At 48.5% G+C, this 17,354-nt stretch overlaps 1 protein-coding gene across 1 annotated transcript in view; it reads left to right on the top strand.

Annotated features, from left to right (window-relative positions):
• Positions 1–4,551: 4,551 nt before the first annotated feature.
• The window catches only part of LOC137335897 (glycerol-3-phosphate acyltransferase 4), a 90,853-nt gene continuing 78,050 nt past the window's right edge, over positions 4,552–17,354 (top strand). Inside the window, exon 1 of the mRNA XM_068001412.1 lies at positions 4,552–5,497. Within this exon, the coding sequence (XP_067857513.1) occupies positions 5,333–5,497 (165 nt within the window). The 5' untranslated portion in view covers positions 4,552–5,332. The remainder of the gene's footprint in view (positions 5,498–17,354) is intronic.

Below are 17,354 nucleotides of genomic sequence, written 5' to 3' on the forward strand. Positions count from 1 at the left end.
GATAGTTTCCCATCCATGGCATCATCCTGGTGAATCTATGTTGAACACTCGGTATGGCTTCAATGCTCTTTCTATAATGGGACACCCATAACTGCATTCCGTATTCTTTAAGAGTGGCATAACATTGCCGTGTACAAATTTATTGTAACTTCTTTGCTCTTGAACTTTACATCTCTATTTATAAAACCCAAAATTCCTTTATCTTCCATGCGTTCGCACTTTTAAGGAACTATAGGGGTGAAATTGGCCTTGAATGGTAGTGTGAAGCGAATGATAGCGATTCAGCAGCCTGATTGAGACCTGCACCTGATGTTCCATGACTTTAATGAAATGAAAATCAGGTGTAGTTTTAAAGCAGCTGCCAATGCAAGCCCGCGCGAAGACTCATTTCACCCCCTATGTATTCCCCCCCCCCCCCCCCCACCGCAATTTTGGTCCCTCTACACCTTTCAGCATCTTTCCATTGGGTGCATGCTTCCATTCCTTGTTTCTTCCCAAAAGTCATCTAACTCTTTGTACTAAATTGGATCTTCCATTAGTCTTCCCACTCCACTAACCTGCATGGTCCTGAAATCTTTAAGTCCTTCTGACTGTTTGCCAAATCCCTACTTTTGTCTCATCAGCAAAGGACATTACCCAGTAAGGATTTTACAACAAGCCAACAGCTTTCATGATTATTGTTCTGTTTGTCAGCGCACAAATGACCAGATTTATTGAACTGAATTTCACAACTTGGCTTGGTTGGATTTAAACTACTTATCTCTGGGTTGCCAGTCCAGTACCATGACTTCTAAGCTGCTGGACTTTGTTGAAAATAGGTGAGCAGTTGCCTGAGTACTGGGCACCATTCTTCAGTGATGAAGTGTACTTCCCTTTTCAAAATCACTATTATCACTCATTTCTTCTCAATAAGCCCACCCTTGTTCCAACTCCACTCTCCCTTTCCTCTCCATGGTCCATGAACATGCTGTCAGCTCCACGATCATCTCATCTGCAACTCCCCAAAGCCTTTCCACCATCTACAAGGCACAAGGCAGGAGTGTGATGGAATACTCTCCACTTGCCTGGATGAGTGCAGCTCCAACAACACTCAAGAAGCTTGACACCATCCAGGACAAAGCAGCCCGCTTGATTGGCACCCCATCCACCACCCTAAACATTCACTCCCTTCACCACCGGTGCACTGTGGTTGTAGTGTGTACCATCCACAGGATGCACTGCAGCAACTCGCCAAGGCTTCTTCGACAGCACCTCCCAAACCCGCGACCTCTACCACCTAGAAGGACAAGGGCAGCAGGCACATGGGAACAACACCACCTGCATGTTCCCCTCCAACTCACAAAACATCCCGACTTGGAAATATATCGCCATTCCTTCATCGTTGCTGGGTCAAAATCCTGGAACTCCCTTCCTAACAGCACTGTGGGAGAACCTTCAGCACACGGACTGCAGTGGTTCAAGAAGGCAGCTCACCACCACCTTCTCAAGGACAATTAGGGATGGGCAATAAATGCTGGCCTTGCCAATGATGCCCACATCCCATGAACGAATTTTAAAAAAATACCTCCAATCTGGCTTCATCCCTCCTACAGCATCAAAATGGTGCTCACAAAAATCATGAATGACAGCCTCTGTGACTGTGACCATGAAGCATTCTTCTCTGCAGCCTTCAATAGGGTTGACGACATCCTCCTCCTCCAACACCTCATTTGTTATTGTCCAAGTTTGTGGGACTGTCCTCATCGGGTTCCACTTTTACCTATCCAACTGTACATAGAAATTACAGCACAGTAACAGGCCATGCTGGCTTTTATGCTCCACACAAGCCTCCTCCCACCCCTCTTCATCTAACCCTATTAGCATATCCATCTCTTCCTCATGTAAGGAATCTTACAACACCAGGTTATAGTCCAACAGTTTTATTTGAAAATCACAAGCTTTCGGAGGCTTTCTCCTTTGTCAGGTGTGTGTGACGAAGGAGAAAGCCTCCGAAAGCTTGTGATTTCAAATAAAACTGTTGGACTATAACCTGGTGTTGTAAGATTCCTTACATTTGTACACCCCAGTCCATCACCGGCATCTCCACATCATTTCTTCCTCATGTACTTGCTTCCCCTTAAAATGCATCTATGCTGTTCGCCTCAACAACTCCATGTGGTAGCGAGTTCCACCTAAATTGCTTATTGGATTTATTAGTGACTATCTTATATTTACGACCACTAGTTTTAGATTCCCCCACAAGCGGAAACATTTTCTCTACGTCTAACCTATCAAACCACTTGATAACTTTAAAGGCTTCTGTTAGGTCACCCCTCAGCCTTTTTTCTAGAGAAAGGAGCCCCAGCTTGTTCAGTGTTTTGTGATACACCAGAAATTAGAGGTTATAACTAACAACTGTAGCTAGATTATCTCTAGCAATGGCTTCTCTTCCCACCCCCTGCAACATCACAACGACAACTTGCATTTATATACAGCACCTCTGAAGTTCCACAAGGATCCATCCATGGTCCTCTCCTTTACCATCTATAATTGTAAACAATTTTACAACACCAAGTTATAGTCCAGCAATTTTATTTTAAATTCACAAGCTTTCGGAGGCTTCCTCCTTCCTCAGGTGAACGAGGAAGGAGGAAGCCTCCGAAAGCTTGTGAATTTAAAATAAAATTGCTGGACTATAACTTGGTGTTGTAAAATTGTTTACAATTGTCAACCCCAGTCCATCACCGGCATCTCCACATCATGGTTACCATCTATATGCTGCCCCCTGGCAATATAATCTGCAAACATCTGACCGCTTTCAAAATGACATCCACTGCCACCTATCCATCAACTCTCAACCCTCTACTGTCTATCAAAAGCAAAACACTGTGGATGCTGGAAATCTGAAATAAAAACAGAAAATGCTGGAAGTACTCAGTAAATCAGGCAGCATCTGTGGAGAAAGAAACTGAGTTAACATTTCAGGCCGATGACCTTTCATCAGAACTGGAAGAAGTCAAAGATTTAACAGTGTTTAAGCAAGTCCAGAGCCAGGCAAAGTTGGGGGGGAGGGAGGAAAGAACAAAAGTGAAGGTCTGTGATAAGGTTGGAGGGCAGGAGTGATTAATTATAGGAATATAGGACAAAAGGGATGATGGTGCTAGTTAAGGAGGGTGATAATGGGGAAAAATAAAGAAACAAAAGTTGGGCCTAGAGGAGTTGTAAATGGCAACAGCAGAAACATTACCAGTTCCTGCTGTTTGGGGAAAAAATGGGAGCAGTGGTTATGATCTGAAGTTATTGAAATCAGTGTTGAGTCCAGAAGGTTGTAAAGTGCCCAATCGAAAGATGAGGTGCTGTTCCTTGAGCTTCCGTTGAACTTCATTGGAACAGAGTAAGAGGCCGAGGTCTGAGTGGGAGTGGGACAGAGAATTAAAATGACAAGCGACCAGCAGGTCAGGCTGAACCAAACTGTTTACATTCTCCACGTCCTGTTTGACATCAAGCTGAGTTTCTGACCCAATCTCATTCACAGACTTCCACCTTCATAACATCGCCTGCGCCTGTCCCCACGTTAGCCCATCGCCGCTGGGCTCTCCGTGGCCCAACCTTAGCCCATCGCCGCTGGGCTCTCCGTGGCCCAACCTTAGCCCATCGCCGCTGGGCTCTCCGTGGCCCAACCTTAGCCCATCGCCGCTGGGCTCTCCGTGGCCCAACCTTAGCCCATCGCCGCTGGGCTCTCCGTGGCCCAACCTTAGCCCATCGCCGCTGGGCTCTCCGTGGCCCAACCTTAGCCCATCGCCGCTGGGCTCTCCGTGGCCCAACCTTAGCCCATCGCCGCTGGGCTCTCCGTGGCCCAACCTTAGCCCATCGCCGCTGGGCTCTCCGTGGCCCAACCTTAGCCCATCGCCGCTGGGCTCTCCGTGGCCCAACCTTAGCCCATCGCCGCTGGGCTCTCCCTGGCCCAACCTTAGCCCATCGCCGCTGGGCTCTCCCTGGCCCAACCTTAGCCCATCGCCGCTGGGCTCTCCCTGGCCCAACCTTAGCCCATCGCCGCTGGGCTCTCCCTGGCCCAACCTTAGCCCATCGCTGCTGGGCTGTCCCTGCGTGCCTTTGCCATTGGCAGACTCCATTACTCCAATGCTCTCCTTGCCAGCTTTCCACCCTGCATAAACTTCAGCTCGTCCAAAGCTCTGGTGCCCGTATCCTATCACGCACCAAGTCCTCCTCCAAGTGTCGCTCGATGGGAAGGCTGGATGATGCTTGGCTCATTCGCCGCTGTGCCATAAGGTGTTGCTGCAGAGGGCAGCCGAGGGCTGCTCTCCTCATCCCTATTGGTCAGGCGCACTCCGATTGGCGTGCACGCGCACCACGTCACGGTCCCGACCTCGTGTGACGCGCGCGCGCACGCTCCTCCCTCGGCCCGGGTGGGTGCGCGCACGTTGCCCCGAGGCTCTGCGATTGGTCGGTTTGTGACGCGCGCAGCGACCGCGGGACTCGGGCTGGAGCACAGGCCCGGGAGAGGCGGAGAGACTCGGGCCGGGGAGAGGCGGAGGGACTCGGGCCGGGGAGAGGCGGAGGGACTCGGGCCGGGGAGAGGCGGAGAGACTGAGGGACTCGGGCCGGGGAGAGGCGGAGGGACTCGGGCCGGGGAGAGGCGGAGGGACTCGGGCCGGGGAGAGGCGGAGGGACTCGGGCCGGGGAGAGGCGGAGGGACTCGGGCCGGGGAGAGGCGGAGGGACTCGGGCCGGGGAGAGGCGGAGGGACTCGGGCCGGGGAGAGGCGGAGGGACTCGGGCCGGGGAGAGGCGGAGAGACTCGGGCCGGGGAGAGGCGGAGAGACTCGGGCCGGGGAGAGGCGGAGGGACTCGGGCCGGGGAGAGGCGGAGGGATTCGGGCCGGGGAGAGGCGGAGAGACTCGGGCCGGGGAGAGGCGGAGGGACTCGGGCCGGGGAGAGGCGGAGGGACTCGGGCCGGGGAGAGGCGGAGGGACTCGGGCCGGGGAGAGGCGGAGGGATTCGGGCCGGGGAGAGGCGGAGAGACTCGGGCCGGGGAGAGGCGGAGAGACTCGGGATTCGGGCCGGGGAGAGGCGGAGGGACTCGGGATGGGGAGAGGCTGAGAGACTCGGGATTCGATCCGGAGCACAGGCCTCTGCCGAACGAGGGACGGTGGTAGCAGCACAGCAACAGCCCAGGCAGCAGTGGGTCTGAGAAGACTGGTGGGAGCGACGATAGGGCCAGCCTCCAGATGGATAAATAACCCGAGGCCGGGGATTCATGTAGACACAAAAGACAGGGCCGGGGGGCGAGAGGGGCAGGGCCGGGGGTGAGGCGGGAGAGGGGGTGCTGGAAGCATGTCGTTCCTCTTGCCCTTTGACAGCCTAGTCTGTACCCTGCTGGGAATCTCGCTGACTGTCTGGATCACCCTTCTGCTGGTCTTCATCATCGTGCCGGCCATCTTTGGTGTTTCCTTCGGTATCCGCAAGCTCTACATGAAAACCCTGCTCAAAATCTTTGAGGTAGGTAAAGCTGGAGTGGGCCTCACACAATCGAACAATGTTTAAACAAGGGGATAAATAGCCCCGGGACCTGGGAAAGATGCACACACTCACCATGCGATTGCTCAACCCATTCCCATGGAAACAATTGGCTATTTTCCTGGAGGCCTAAAGCCATTTATTTCAAGTCACTCTTAGAATAGCCGAGTAATTCCATTTGTCGGGGTGGGGAGGTAGAGTCTTTGTGATAATACCACAAGGTATCATAACTGTATGGGTCAGGCTAGATGGACCAGCGGATCTTTTCCTGTCCGACATTTTTGTATGTGGGGTGGGGGGTGGTGTATGTACACAAATCTTTGAAGGTGGCAGGACAAGAGCGAGAGTCCCGAAGCGGTGCCAGGGTTAAGGACATCTCCTCAGGGCGGGAGAGAAACTTTGAGTGGGAGGGGGAGGATCCAGTTGTTGTGGTCTACGTATGTACTAACGGCATAGGTAGGACTAAGAAAGAGGTTCTGCTGAGGGAGTTTGAGCAGCTAGGGACTAAATTGATAAGCAGAACCACAAAGGTGATAATCTCCGGATTATTACCTGAGCCACAAGCAAATTGGCACAGGGTAAATCAGATCAGAGAGATGAAAGCGAGGCTCAAAGATTGGTGTGGGAGAAATGGGTTTCGATTCATGGGGCACTGGCATCAGTACTGGGGAAAGAGGGAGCTGTTCCATTGGAACGGGCTTCACCTGAACCATGCTGGGACCAGTGTTCTGGCAAACCGAATAACTAGGGCGGTAGAGAAGGCTTTAAACTAAATAGAGGGGGGGGGAGAGCTCAGGTGGGGCGAAGTTTAGATTGATAAAGAGAAAAGACAAGGAAATAGTACAGGAAAGTGATGGGGGTAATGATAAACAGTGTGTGTCAGGAGGGACAGTGTGTCCAAACATAAGAGTACACTAGCAAATGGGGCCGGGGTAGGAAAGAGTGGTAAAAAGACAAAATTAAAGGTTCTTTATCTGAATGCATAATAAGATAGATGAATTGACGGCACAAATAGAAACAAATGGGTATGATCTCGTGGCCATTACAGAGATGTGGTTGCAAGGTGACCAAAGTTGGGAGCTAAATATTCAAGGTTATTTAACATTTTGGAAGGATAGGAAAAAAGGTAAAGGTGGTGGGGTAGTTCTGTTAATAAAGGATGAAATTGGTATAATAGTGAGAAATGATCTTGGCTCAGAAGACCAAGATGTCGAATCAATTTGGGTGGAGGAAAGAAATCACTGGTGGGAGTAGTATATAGGCCCCCTAACAGTAGCTACACTGTAGGCCAAAATATTAATCAGGAAATAAGAGGGGCTTGTAAAAAAGGTAATGCAATAATCATGGGCGATTTTAACTTTCACATAGATTGGACAAATCAAATTGGCAAAAATAGCCCTGAGGAGGAGTTCATAGAGTGTATTAGGGTCTGTTTCTTAGTCCAATACGTCGGGGAACCAACCAGGGAACAGGCCATTTTGGATTTGGTAATGAAACAGGATTAATGATCTCAAAGTAAAGGATCCTTTGGGAAGCAGTGATCATAACATGATAGAATTTCACATCCAGTTTGAGAGCGAGGATCTTGGATCTGAAACTATTGTATTAAACTTAAATAAGGGCAATTATAAAGGAATGAGGGCGGAATTGGCTAAAGTGGACCGGGTAAACAGATTAGATGGTATGATGGTGGATAAGCAGTGGCAAACATTTAAAAGATATTTTATAACTCGCAACAAAAATATATCCCTGTGAGGAGGAAAGACTCCACAAAAAGGGTGAACCAACCATGGCTAACTAAGGAAGTAAAGGATGGTATCAGGTTAAAAGAAAAAGCATACAACATGGCAAAGATTACTGGTAAGCCTGAAGATTGGGAAAACTTTAAAAACCAGCAAAGGATGACTAAAAGAATAATAAAGAGGGTGAAAATAAATTGAGAGTAAACTAGCAAGAAATATAAAAACTGACAGTAAAAGCTTCTACAAGTATATAAAAAGGAAGAGGGTAGCTAAAGTAAACATTGATCCCTTAGAGGATGAGACTGGAGAAATAATAATGGAAAACAAGGAAATGGCAGAGGAATTGAACAGATAGTATCTGTCTTCACAGTAGAAGACACCAATAATATACCAATAATAGTAGAAAATCAAGGGGCATAGGGAAGGGAGGAACTGACAACAATCACTATCACTAGAGGAAAAAGTACCAGGTAAACTAATGGGTTTAAAGGCTGACAAGTCCCCAGGACCTGATGGCTTTCATCCGAGGGTCTTAAAGGAAGTGGCTACAGAGATAGCGGATGCATTGGTTGTAATCGTCCAGAATTCACTAGATTCTGGAAAGGTCCCAGCGGATTGGAAAACCGCAAACGTAACACCCCTATTCAAGAAGGGAGTGAGACAGAAAGCACGTAACTGTAGACCAGTTAACCTAACATCTGTCATTGGGAAAATGCAAGAATCCATTATTAAGGAAGTAGTAGCAGGACATTTAGAGACTCATAATACAATCAAGGAGAGTCAACATGGTTTTATAACGGGGAAATCATGTCTGACAAATTTATTAGAGTCCTTTGACGATGTAACGGGCAGGGTGGATAAAGGGGAACCAATGGATGCAGTATATTTGGATTTTCAAAAGGCATTTGATAAGGTGCCACATAAAAGATTACTGCACAAGATAATAGCTCATGGTGTTGGGGGTAATGTACTGGCATGGCTAGAGGATTGGCTAACTAACAGAAAACAAAGAGTCGGCATAAAGGGGTCATTTTCAAAATGGCAATCGGTAACTAGTGGGGTGCCGCAAGGATCAATGCTGGGGCCTCAACCATTTACAATATATATCAATGACTTGGATGAAGGAACAGAGTTTCTTGTGGCCAAATTTACTGATGATACAAAGATAGGTGGACAAGCGAGTTGCGATGAGGACACAAAGTGTCTGCAAAGGGATATTGACAAATGGGCAAAAAATTGACAGATGGAATATAATGTGGGAAAATGTGAAGTCATCCACTTTGGGAGGAAAAATAAAAGAGCAAAATATTATTTGAATGGAGAAATACTACAAAATGCTGCGGTACAGAGGGATCTGGGTGTCCTCGTACATGAAACACAAAAAGTCAACATACAGGTGCAGTCGGTAATCCGGAAGGCAAACGTAATATTGGCCTTTATTTCTAGGGGGATGGAGTATAAAAGCAGGGAAGTCATGCTACAACTCTACAGGGTGCTGGTGAGACCACACCTGGAGTACTGTGTACAGTTCTGGTGCCCTTATTTAAGGAAGGACATACTTGCATTGGAGGCAGTTCAGAGAAGGTTCACTAGGTTGATTCCGGGTATGGAAGGGTTGTCCTATGAGGAAAGAATGAACAGATTGGGTCTCTTCTCATTGGAGTTCAGAAGAATGAGAGGAGATCTTATTGAAACATACAAGATTCTGAGGGGACTCAATAGGGTAGATGCTGAGAGGATGTTACACCTCAAGGGGGCATAGTCTCAGAATATGGGGTCGCCCGTTTAAGACGGAAATGAGGAGGAATTTGTTCTCCCAGAGGGTTGTGAATCTTTGGAATTCTTTACCCCAAAAAGCTGTGGAGGCTGAGTCATTGAATACATTCAAGGCTGAGTTAGACAAATTTATGATCAGCAAGGGAGTCAAAGGATATGGGGAAAGTGCAGGAAAGTGGAGTTGAGGTAAAAATCAGATCAGCCATGATCTCATTAAATGGCGGAGCAGGCTCGAGGGGCCGAGTGGCCTACTCCTGCTCCAATCTCTTATGGTCTTATGAACAAATTGAGAAGGCTGTTAAAAAGGCACACGGGAACCGTGGGTTTACAAATAGTGGCACAGAGTACAAAAGCAAGGAAGTTATGCTAAACCTTTATAATACACTAATTAGGCCCCAGCTGGAGTGTAGTGTTCAGTTCTGGGCACCACACTTTTGGAAGGATGTCAAGGCCTTGTAGAGGGTGCACCTACCGCCCTCCCTCAGCTGATGAATCAGTCCTCCTCCATGTTGCACACCACTTGGAGGAAGCACTGAGGGTAGCAAGGGCACAGAATGTACTCTGGGTGGGGGACTTCAATGTCCATCACCAAAAGTGGCTCGGTAGCGCCACTACATTCAAGCTGGCTGAGTCCTGAAGGACATAGCTGCCAGACTGGGCCTGCGGCAGGTGGTGAGCGAACCAACACGAGGGAAAAACTTACTTGACCTCGTCCTCACCAATCTACCTGTTGCAAATGCACCTGTCCATGACAGTATTGGACCACCGCACAGTCCTTGTGGAGATGAAGTCCCGCCTTTGCACTGAGGACACCATCCAACGTGTTGTGTGGCACTACCACCGTGCTAAATGGATAGATTCAGAACAGATCTAGCAGCTCAAAACTGGGCATCCATGAGGCGCTGTGGGCCATCAGCAGCAGCAGAATTGTATTCCAGTACAAACTGTAACCTCATGGCCCAGCATATTCCTCACCCTGCCATTACCAACAAGCCAGGGGATCAACCCTGGTTCAATGAGGAGTGTAGAAGAGCATGCCAGGAGCAGCACCAGGCGTACCTAAAAATGAGGTGCCAACCTGGTGAAGCTACAACTCAGGACGACATGCATGCAAAAGACAGAGCTAAGCGATTCCACAAACAATGGATCAAATCAAAGCTCTGCAGTCCTGCCACATCCAGTCGTGAATGGTGGTGGACAATTAAACAACTAACGGGAGGAGGAGGCTCTGCAAACATCCCCATCCTCAACGATGGCGGAGTCCAGCACGTGAGTGCAAAAGACAAGGCTGAAGCGTTTGCAACCATCTTCAGCCAGAAGTGCCGAGTGGATGATCCATCTCGGCCTCCTCCCGATATCCCCACCATCACAGAAGCCAGTCTTCAGCCAATTCGATTCACGCCACATGATATCAAATAACGGCTGAATGCACTGGATACAGCAAAGGCTATGGGCCCCGGCTGTCGTGCTGAAGACTTGTGCTCCAGAACTAGCTGCGCCTCGAGCCAAACTGTTCCAGTACAGCTACAACACTGGCATCTACCCGACAATGTGGAAAATTGCCCAGGAATGTCCTGTCCACAAAAAGCAGGACAAATCCAATCCGGCCAATTACCGCCCCATCAGTCCACACTCAATCATCAGCAAAGTGATGGAAGGTGTCGTCGACAGTGCAATCAAGCAGCACTTACTCACCAATAACCTGCTCACCGATGCTCAGTTTGGGTTCCGCCAGGACCACTCGGCTCCAGACCTTATTACAGCATTGGTCCAAACATGGACAAAAGAGCTGAATTCCAGAGGTGAGAGTGACTGCCCTTGACATCAAGGCAGCATTTGACAGAGTGTGGCACCAAGGAGCCCTAATAAAATTGAAGTCAATGGGAATCGGGGGGAAAACTCTCCAGTGGCTGGAGTCATACCTAGCACAAAGGAAGATGGTAGTGGTTGTTGGAGGCCAATCATCTCAGCCCCAGGACATTGCTGCAGGAGTTCCTCAAGGCAGTGTCCCAGGCCCAACCATCTTCAGCTGCTTCATCAATGACCTTCCCTCCATCATAAGGTCAGAAATGGGGATGTTGGCTGATGATTGCACAGTGTTCAGTTCCATTCGCACCCCCTCACATAATGAACCAGTCCGAGCCTGCATGCAGCAGGTGCTGGACAACATCCAGGCTTGGGCTCATAAGTAGCAAGTAACATTCTCACCAGACAAGTGCCAGGCAATGACTATCTCCAACAAGAGAGAATCTAACCACCTCCCCTTGACATTCAACGGCATTACCATCGCTGAATCCCCCACCATCAAGTCACACACCATCCCGACTTGGAAATATATCGCTGATCCTTCATCATCGCTGGGTCAAAATCCTGCAACTTCCAAACAGCACTGTGGGAGAACCTTCAGTACACGGACTGCAGCGGTTCAAGAAGGCGGCTCACCACCACCTTCTCGAGGGCAATTAGGAATGGGCAATAAATGCCGTCCTCGCCAGCGACGCCCACATCCCATGAACTAATAAAAAAAGAGGAGATTTATTGGAAAGGTACCAAGGATGAGGGGCTTCAGTTACGTGGATAGACTGGAGAAGCTGGGATTGTTCTCCTTCGAGCAGAGAAGGTTAAGAGGATGTTTGATAAAGGATTTTGATAGAGTAAATAAGGAGAAACTGTTTCCATTGGCACTTGATATATTTTAATGACTTGGACTTGTGTGTACAGGGCACAATTTCAAAATTTGCAGATGACACAAAACTTGGAAGGGTAGTGAACAGTGAGGAGGATAGTGATAGACTCCAAGAAGATATCGACAGACACGTGGCAGATGAAATTTAATTCAGAAAAATGCGAAGTGATGCATTTCGGTAGGAAGAACGAGGAGAAGCAATATAAACTAGAGGGTACAACTCTAAAAGGGGTACAGGAACAGAGAGATCTGTGGTATATGTGCACAAATCGTTAAAGGTGGCAGGTTGAGAAAGCAGTTAAAAAAGCATACGGGATCCTGGGCTTTATAAATAGAGGCACAGAGTACAAAAGTATGGAAGTCATGATGAACCTTTATAAAACACTGGTTTGCCACAACTGGAGTATTGTGTCCAGTTCTGAGCATCGCACTTTAGGAAAGATGTGAAGGCCTTAGAGAGGTTACAGAAGAGATTTACTAGAATGGTTCCAGGAATGGGGGACTTCAGTTACGTGGATAGACTGGGGAAGCTGGGGTTCTTCTCCTTGGAACAGAGATGGTTGTGAGGAGATTTGATAGAGGTATTCAAAATCATGAAGGGTCTAGACAGAGTAGACAGAGAGAAACTGTTCCCATTGGCGGAAGGGTCAAGGACCAGAGGACGTAGATTTAAGGTGATTGTGAAAAGAACCAAAGGTGACATGAGGAAAATCTTTTTTACACAGCGAGTGGTTAGGATCTGGAATGCACTGCCCGAGGGGGTGGTGGAGCCAGATTCAATCACGACCTTCAAAAAGGAACTGGATAAGTACTTGAAAGGAAAAAATTTGCAGGGCTACGGGGAAAGGGCAGGGGAGTGGGACTAGCTGGATTGCTCTTGCAGAGAGCCGGTGCAGACTTGATGGGCCGAAATGCTTCCTTCTGTGCTGTAACCTTTCTATGATTCCAAGGGTCGGTAACCAGAGGATGCAGATTTAAGGTAATTGGCTTAAGAACCAGAGGCGACATGAAAAACTTTTTTACGCAGTGTTGTGATCTGGAATGCAGGGTATTGGAAGTAGATTTAATAGTAACTTTCAAAAGGGAATTGGATAAATAGTTGAAAAGGAGAAATTTGCAGGGCTGTGGGGAAAGAACAGGGAGTGGGATTAATTGGATAGCCCTTTCAAAGAACCGGCACAGGCACAATGGGCTGCTTGGCCTCTTTCTGCATCATTTTATGATTCTATGGTGTGTTATGTATGAATACATGAATTTTTTTTTTTATTCGTTCACGGGATGTGGGCGTCGCTGGCAAGGCCGGCATTTATTGCCCATCCCTAATTGCCCTCGAGAAGGTGGTGGTGAGCCGCCTTCTTGAACCGCTGCAGTCCGTGTGATGACGGTTCTCCCACAGTGCTGTTAGGAAGGGAGTTCCAGGATTTTGACCCAGCGACAATGAAGGAACGGTGATATATTTCCAAGTCGGGATGGTGTGTGACTTGGAGGGGAATGTGCAGGTGGTGTTGTTCCCATGCGCCTGCTGCCCTTGTCCTTCTAGGTGGTAGAGGTCGCGGGTTTGGGAGGTGCTGTTGAAGAAGCCTTGGCGAGTTGCTGCAGTGCATCCTGTGGATGGTGCACACTGCAGCCACAGTGCGCCGGTGGTGAAGGGAGTGAATGTTTAGGGTGGTGGATGGGGTGCCAATCAAGCGGGCTGCTTTATCTTGGATGGTGTCGAGCTTCTTGAGTGTTGTTGGAGCTGCACTCATCCAGGCAAGTGGAGAGTATTCCATCACACTCCTGACCTGTGCCTTGTAGATGGTGGAAAGGCTTTGGGGAGTCAGGAGGTGAGTCAGGAGGTGAGTCACTCGCCGCAGAATACCCAGCCTCTGACCTGCTCTCGTAGCCACAGTATTTATATGGCTGTTCCAGTTAAGTTTCTGGTCAATGGTGACCCCCAGGATGTTGATGGTGGGGGATTCGGCGATGGTAATGCCGTTGAATGTCAAGGGGAGGTGGTGAGACTCTCTCTTGTTGGAGATGGTCATTGCCTGGAACTTATCTGGCGCGAATGTTACTTGCCACTTATGAGCCCAAGCCTGGATGTTGTCCAGGTCTTGCTGCATGCGGGCTCGGACTGCTTCATTATCTGAGGGGTTGCGAATGGAACTGAACACTGTGCAGTCATCAGCGAACATCCCCATTTCTGACCTTATGATGGAGGGAAGGTCATTGATGAAGCAGCTGAAGATGGTTGGGCCTAGGACACTGCCCTGAGGAACTCCTGCAGCAATGCCCTGGGGCTGAGATGCTTGGCCTCCAACAACCACTACCATCTTCCTTTGTGCTAGGTATGAGTCCAGCCACTGGAGAGTTTTCCCCCTGATTCCCATTGACTTCAATTTTACTAGGGCTCCTTGGTGCCACACTCGGTCAAATGCTGCCTTGATGTCAAGGGCAGTCACTCTCACCTCACCTCTGGAATTCAGCTCTTTTGTCCATGTTTGGACCAAGGCTGTAATGAGGTCTGGAGCCGAGTGGTCCTGGCGGAACCCAAACTGAGCATCGGTGAGCAGGTTATTGGTGAGTAAGTGCCGCTTGATACCACGGTCGACGACACCTTCCATCACTTTGCTGATGATTGAGAGTAGACTGATGGGGCGGTAATTGGCTGGATTGGATTTGTCCTGCTTTTTGTGGACAGGACATACCTGGGCAATTTTCCACATTGTCGGGTGGATGCCAGTGTTGTAGCTGTACTGGAACAGCTTGGCTAGAGGCGCAGCTAGTTCTGGAGCACAAGTCTTCAGCACTACAGCTGGGATGTTGTCGGGGCCCATAGCCTTTGCTGTATCCAGTGCACTCAGCCGTTTCTTGATATCACGTGGAGTGAATCGAATTGGCCAAAGACTGGCTTCCGTGATGGTGGGGATATCGGGAGGAGGCTGAGATGGATTATCCACTCGGCACTTCTGGCTGAAGATGGTTGCAAACGCTTCAGCCTTGTCTTTTGCACTCACGTGCTGGACTCCGCCATCATTGAGAATGGGGATGTTTGCAGAGCCTCCTCCTCCCGTTAGTTGTTTAATTGTCCACCACCATTCACGACTGGATGTGGCAGGACTGCAGAGCTTTGATCTGATCCGTTGGTTGTGGAATTGCTTAGCTCTGTCTATAGCATGTTGCTTCCGCTGTTTAGCATGCATGTAGTCCTGAGTTGTAGCTTCACCAGGTTGGCACCTCATTTTTAGGTACGCCTGGTGCTGCTCCTGGCATGCTCTTCTACACTCCTCATTGAACCAGGGTTGATCCCCTGGCTTGTTGGTAATGGTAGAGTGAGGAATATGCCCGGCCATGAGGTTACAGATTGTGCTGGAATACAATTCTGCTGCCACAATTCTGCCACACAACACGTTGGATGGTGTCCTCAGTGCGAAGACGGGATTTCATCTCCACGAGGACTGTGCAGTGGTCACTCCTACCAATACTGTCATGGACAGATGCATTTGCGACAGGTGGATTGGTGAGGACGAGGTCAAGTAAGTTTTTCCCTCGTGTTGGTTCGCTCACCACCTGCCGCAGGCCCAGTCTAGCAGCTATGTCCTTCAGGACTCGGCCAGCTCGGTCAGTAGTGGTGCTACCGAGCCACTCTTGGTGATGGACATTGAAGTCCCCCACCCAGAGTACATTTTGTGCCCTTGCTACCCTCAGTGCTTCCTCCAAGTGGTGTTCAACATGGAGGAGGACTGATTCATCAGCTGAGGGAGGACGGTAGGTGGTAATCAGCAGGAGGTTTCCTTGCCCATGTTTGACCTGATGCCATGAGATTTCATGGGGTCCAGAGTCAATGTTGAGGACTCCCAGGGCCACTCCCTCCTGACTGTATATCACTGTACCGCCAGCTCTGGTGGGTCCGTCCTGCCGGTGGGACAGGACATACCCAGGGATGGTGATGGAAGAGTCTGGGACGTTGGCTGACAGATATGATTCTGTGAGTATGGCTATGTCAGGCTGTTGCTTGACTCGTCTGTGGGACAGCTCTCCCAATTTTGGCACAAGTCCCCAGATGTTAGTAAGGAGGACCTTGCAGGGTCGACTGGGCTTGGTGTTTTGCCGTTGTCGTGTCCGGAAGCCTCGTGGTCCGATGCCGGGTGGTCCGTCCGGTTTTATTCTTATTATGACTTTTCGTAGCGAGATTTTACAACTGAGTGGCTTGCTAGGCCATTTCAGAGGGCAATTAAGAATCAACCACATTGCTGTGGGTCTGGAGTCACATATAGGCCAGACCGGGTAAGGGCATTAGTGAACCAGATGGGTTTTTACGACAATCCGGTAGTTTCATGGCCATCATTACTGATACTAGTATTTTAATTCCAGATTTTTTATTTAATTAATTGAATTTTAATTAATTAATTGAATTTAAATTCGCCAGCTGCCGTGGCGGGATTTGAACTCATGATTCTGGATTTTAGTCCAGGCCTCTGGATTACTAGCCCAGTAACATAACCACTATGCTACCGTACCCGCATACTCTGAATTGATCTTACTCTGAGATCGTACAGCATGACATACAGGCATGTATGTTATACCACACGTGAGTGCCTTGCTGGGAATTCTGTACATTGTCCTGATGTAAGTGTGAACATTTCGCACTGTGTCGATTTGAACTGTGAAAAATCACCCAGCAGCACACTAATAGATTCTATTTTGTCTGGAGATGGTATTTTGAGCTGTGCAACACTAGGGTGAATTGCTGGTCCTTAGTTTTCTCACTGGTGATAAATTAAGACTATCACAAGAAATATTGAAGCATATTGATTTTAAGGCAGATTCCCTTTGTGGTTTTCTTGTGGTAACCATACACTAAGTATACGCTGTCAACGGTTTTGGTGTAGGGTGGCAATTGTAATTATTTCAAACTGTGCCGATGGCATTAGCTCTACCAAAAACCTCAAGCAATTGGTGACTATTGGAAAGAACATGCATTTATATAGCGCCTTTCACAACCTCAGGACATTCCATTGGTGCTATAACAATTATCAAGACAGTGAAAGTATGTGCTAGTGTTTAAACTCCACCACTGTCTGATGGCGGTGTTTAAAACTATGAAGGGATAGGACACAGTTTCCAGTGATTGAGAGGTTTAGAACAAGGGGACGCAGATATAAGATTCTCAGCAAGAGATTTAGGACAAAGAGCAGGAGAAATTTTTTTACATGGAGGGTTGTGAGGCTGTGGAATGCATTACCAGAGTTTGTGATTGAAGTAGAGACCATGTCAACATTTAAGAATAGGTTAGAATCGGCTGAAGGATAAAGGAGGTAAAGGGATATGGGAACAGGAAAGGCACATGGGATTAGGACTATCGTTTATGGGGAGGATAAACACCGTTACGGAGTGGTTGTGACCAAACAGCTTGTTTCCGCCTTGTAATGATCTGATTGAATGGCGGACCAGGCTGGAGGGGCTGTATGGCCTACACTTACTTCTATTTCTTATGTTCTTAATTTGTGTATAATTATAAGACTGGTTTGAGGACCAGTTTCATAGATTCAAACAGCGCAGAAGGAGGCCATTCAGTCCATCACTCCTGAACCATCTCTCTGAAAGAGCTATCCACTCAGTCCCATTCCCTGTTCTTTCCTCTTCTAAATTT

Source organism: Heptranchias perlo, chromosome 20 (assembly GCF_035084215.1).
Source record: "Heptranchias perlo isolate sHepPer1 chromosome 20, sHepPer1.hap1, whole genome shotgun sequence".
NCBI classification, from domain to species: domain Eukaryota; kingdom Metazoa; phylum Chordata; class Chondrichthyes; order Hexanchiformes; family Hexanchidae; genus Heptranchias; species Heptranchias perlo.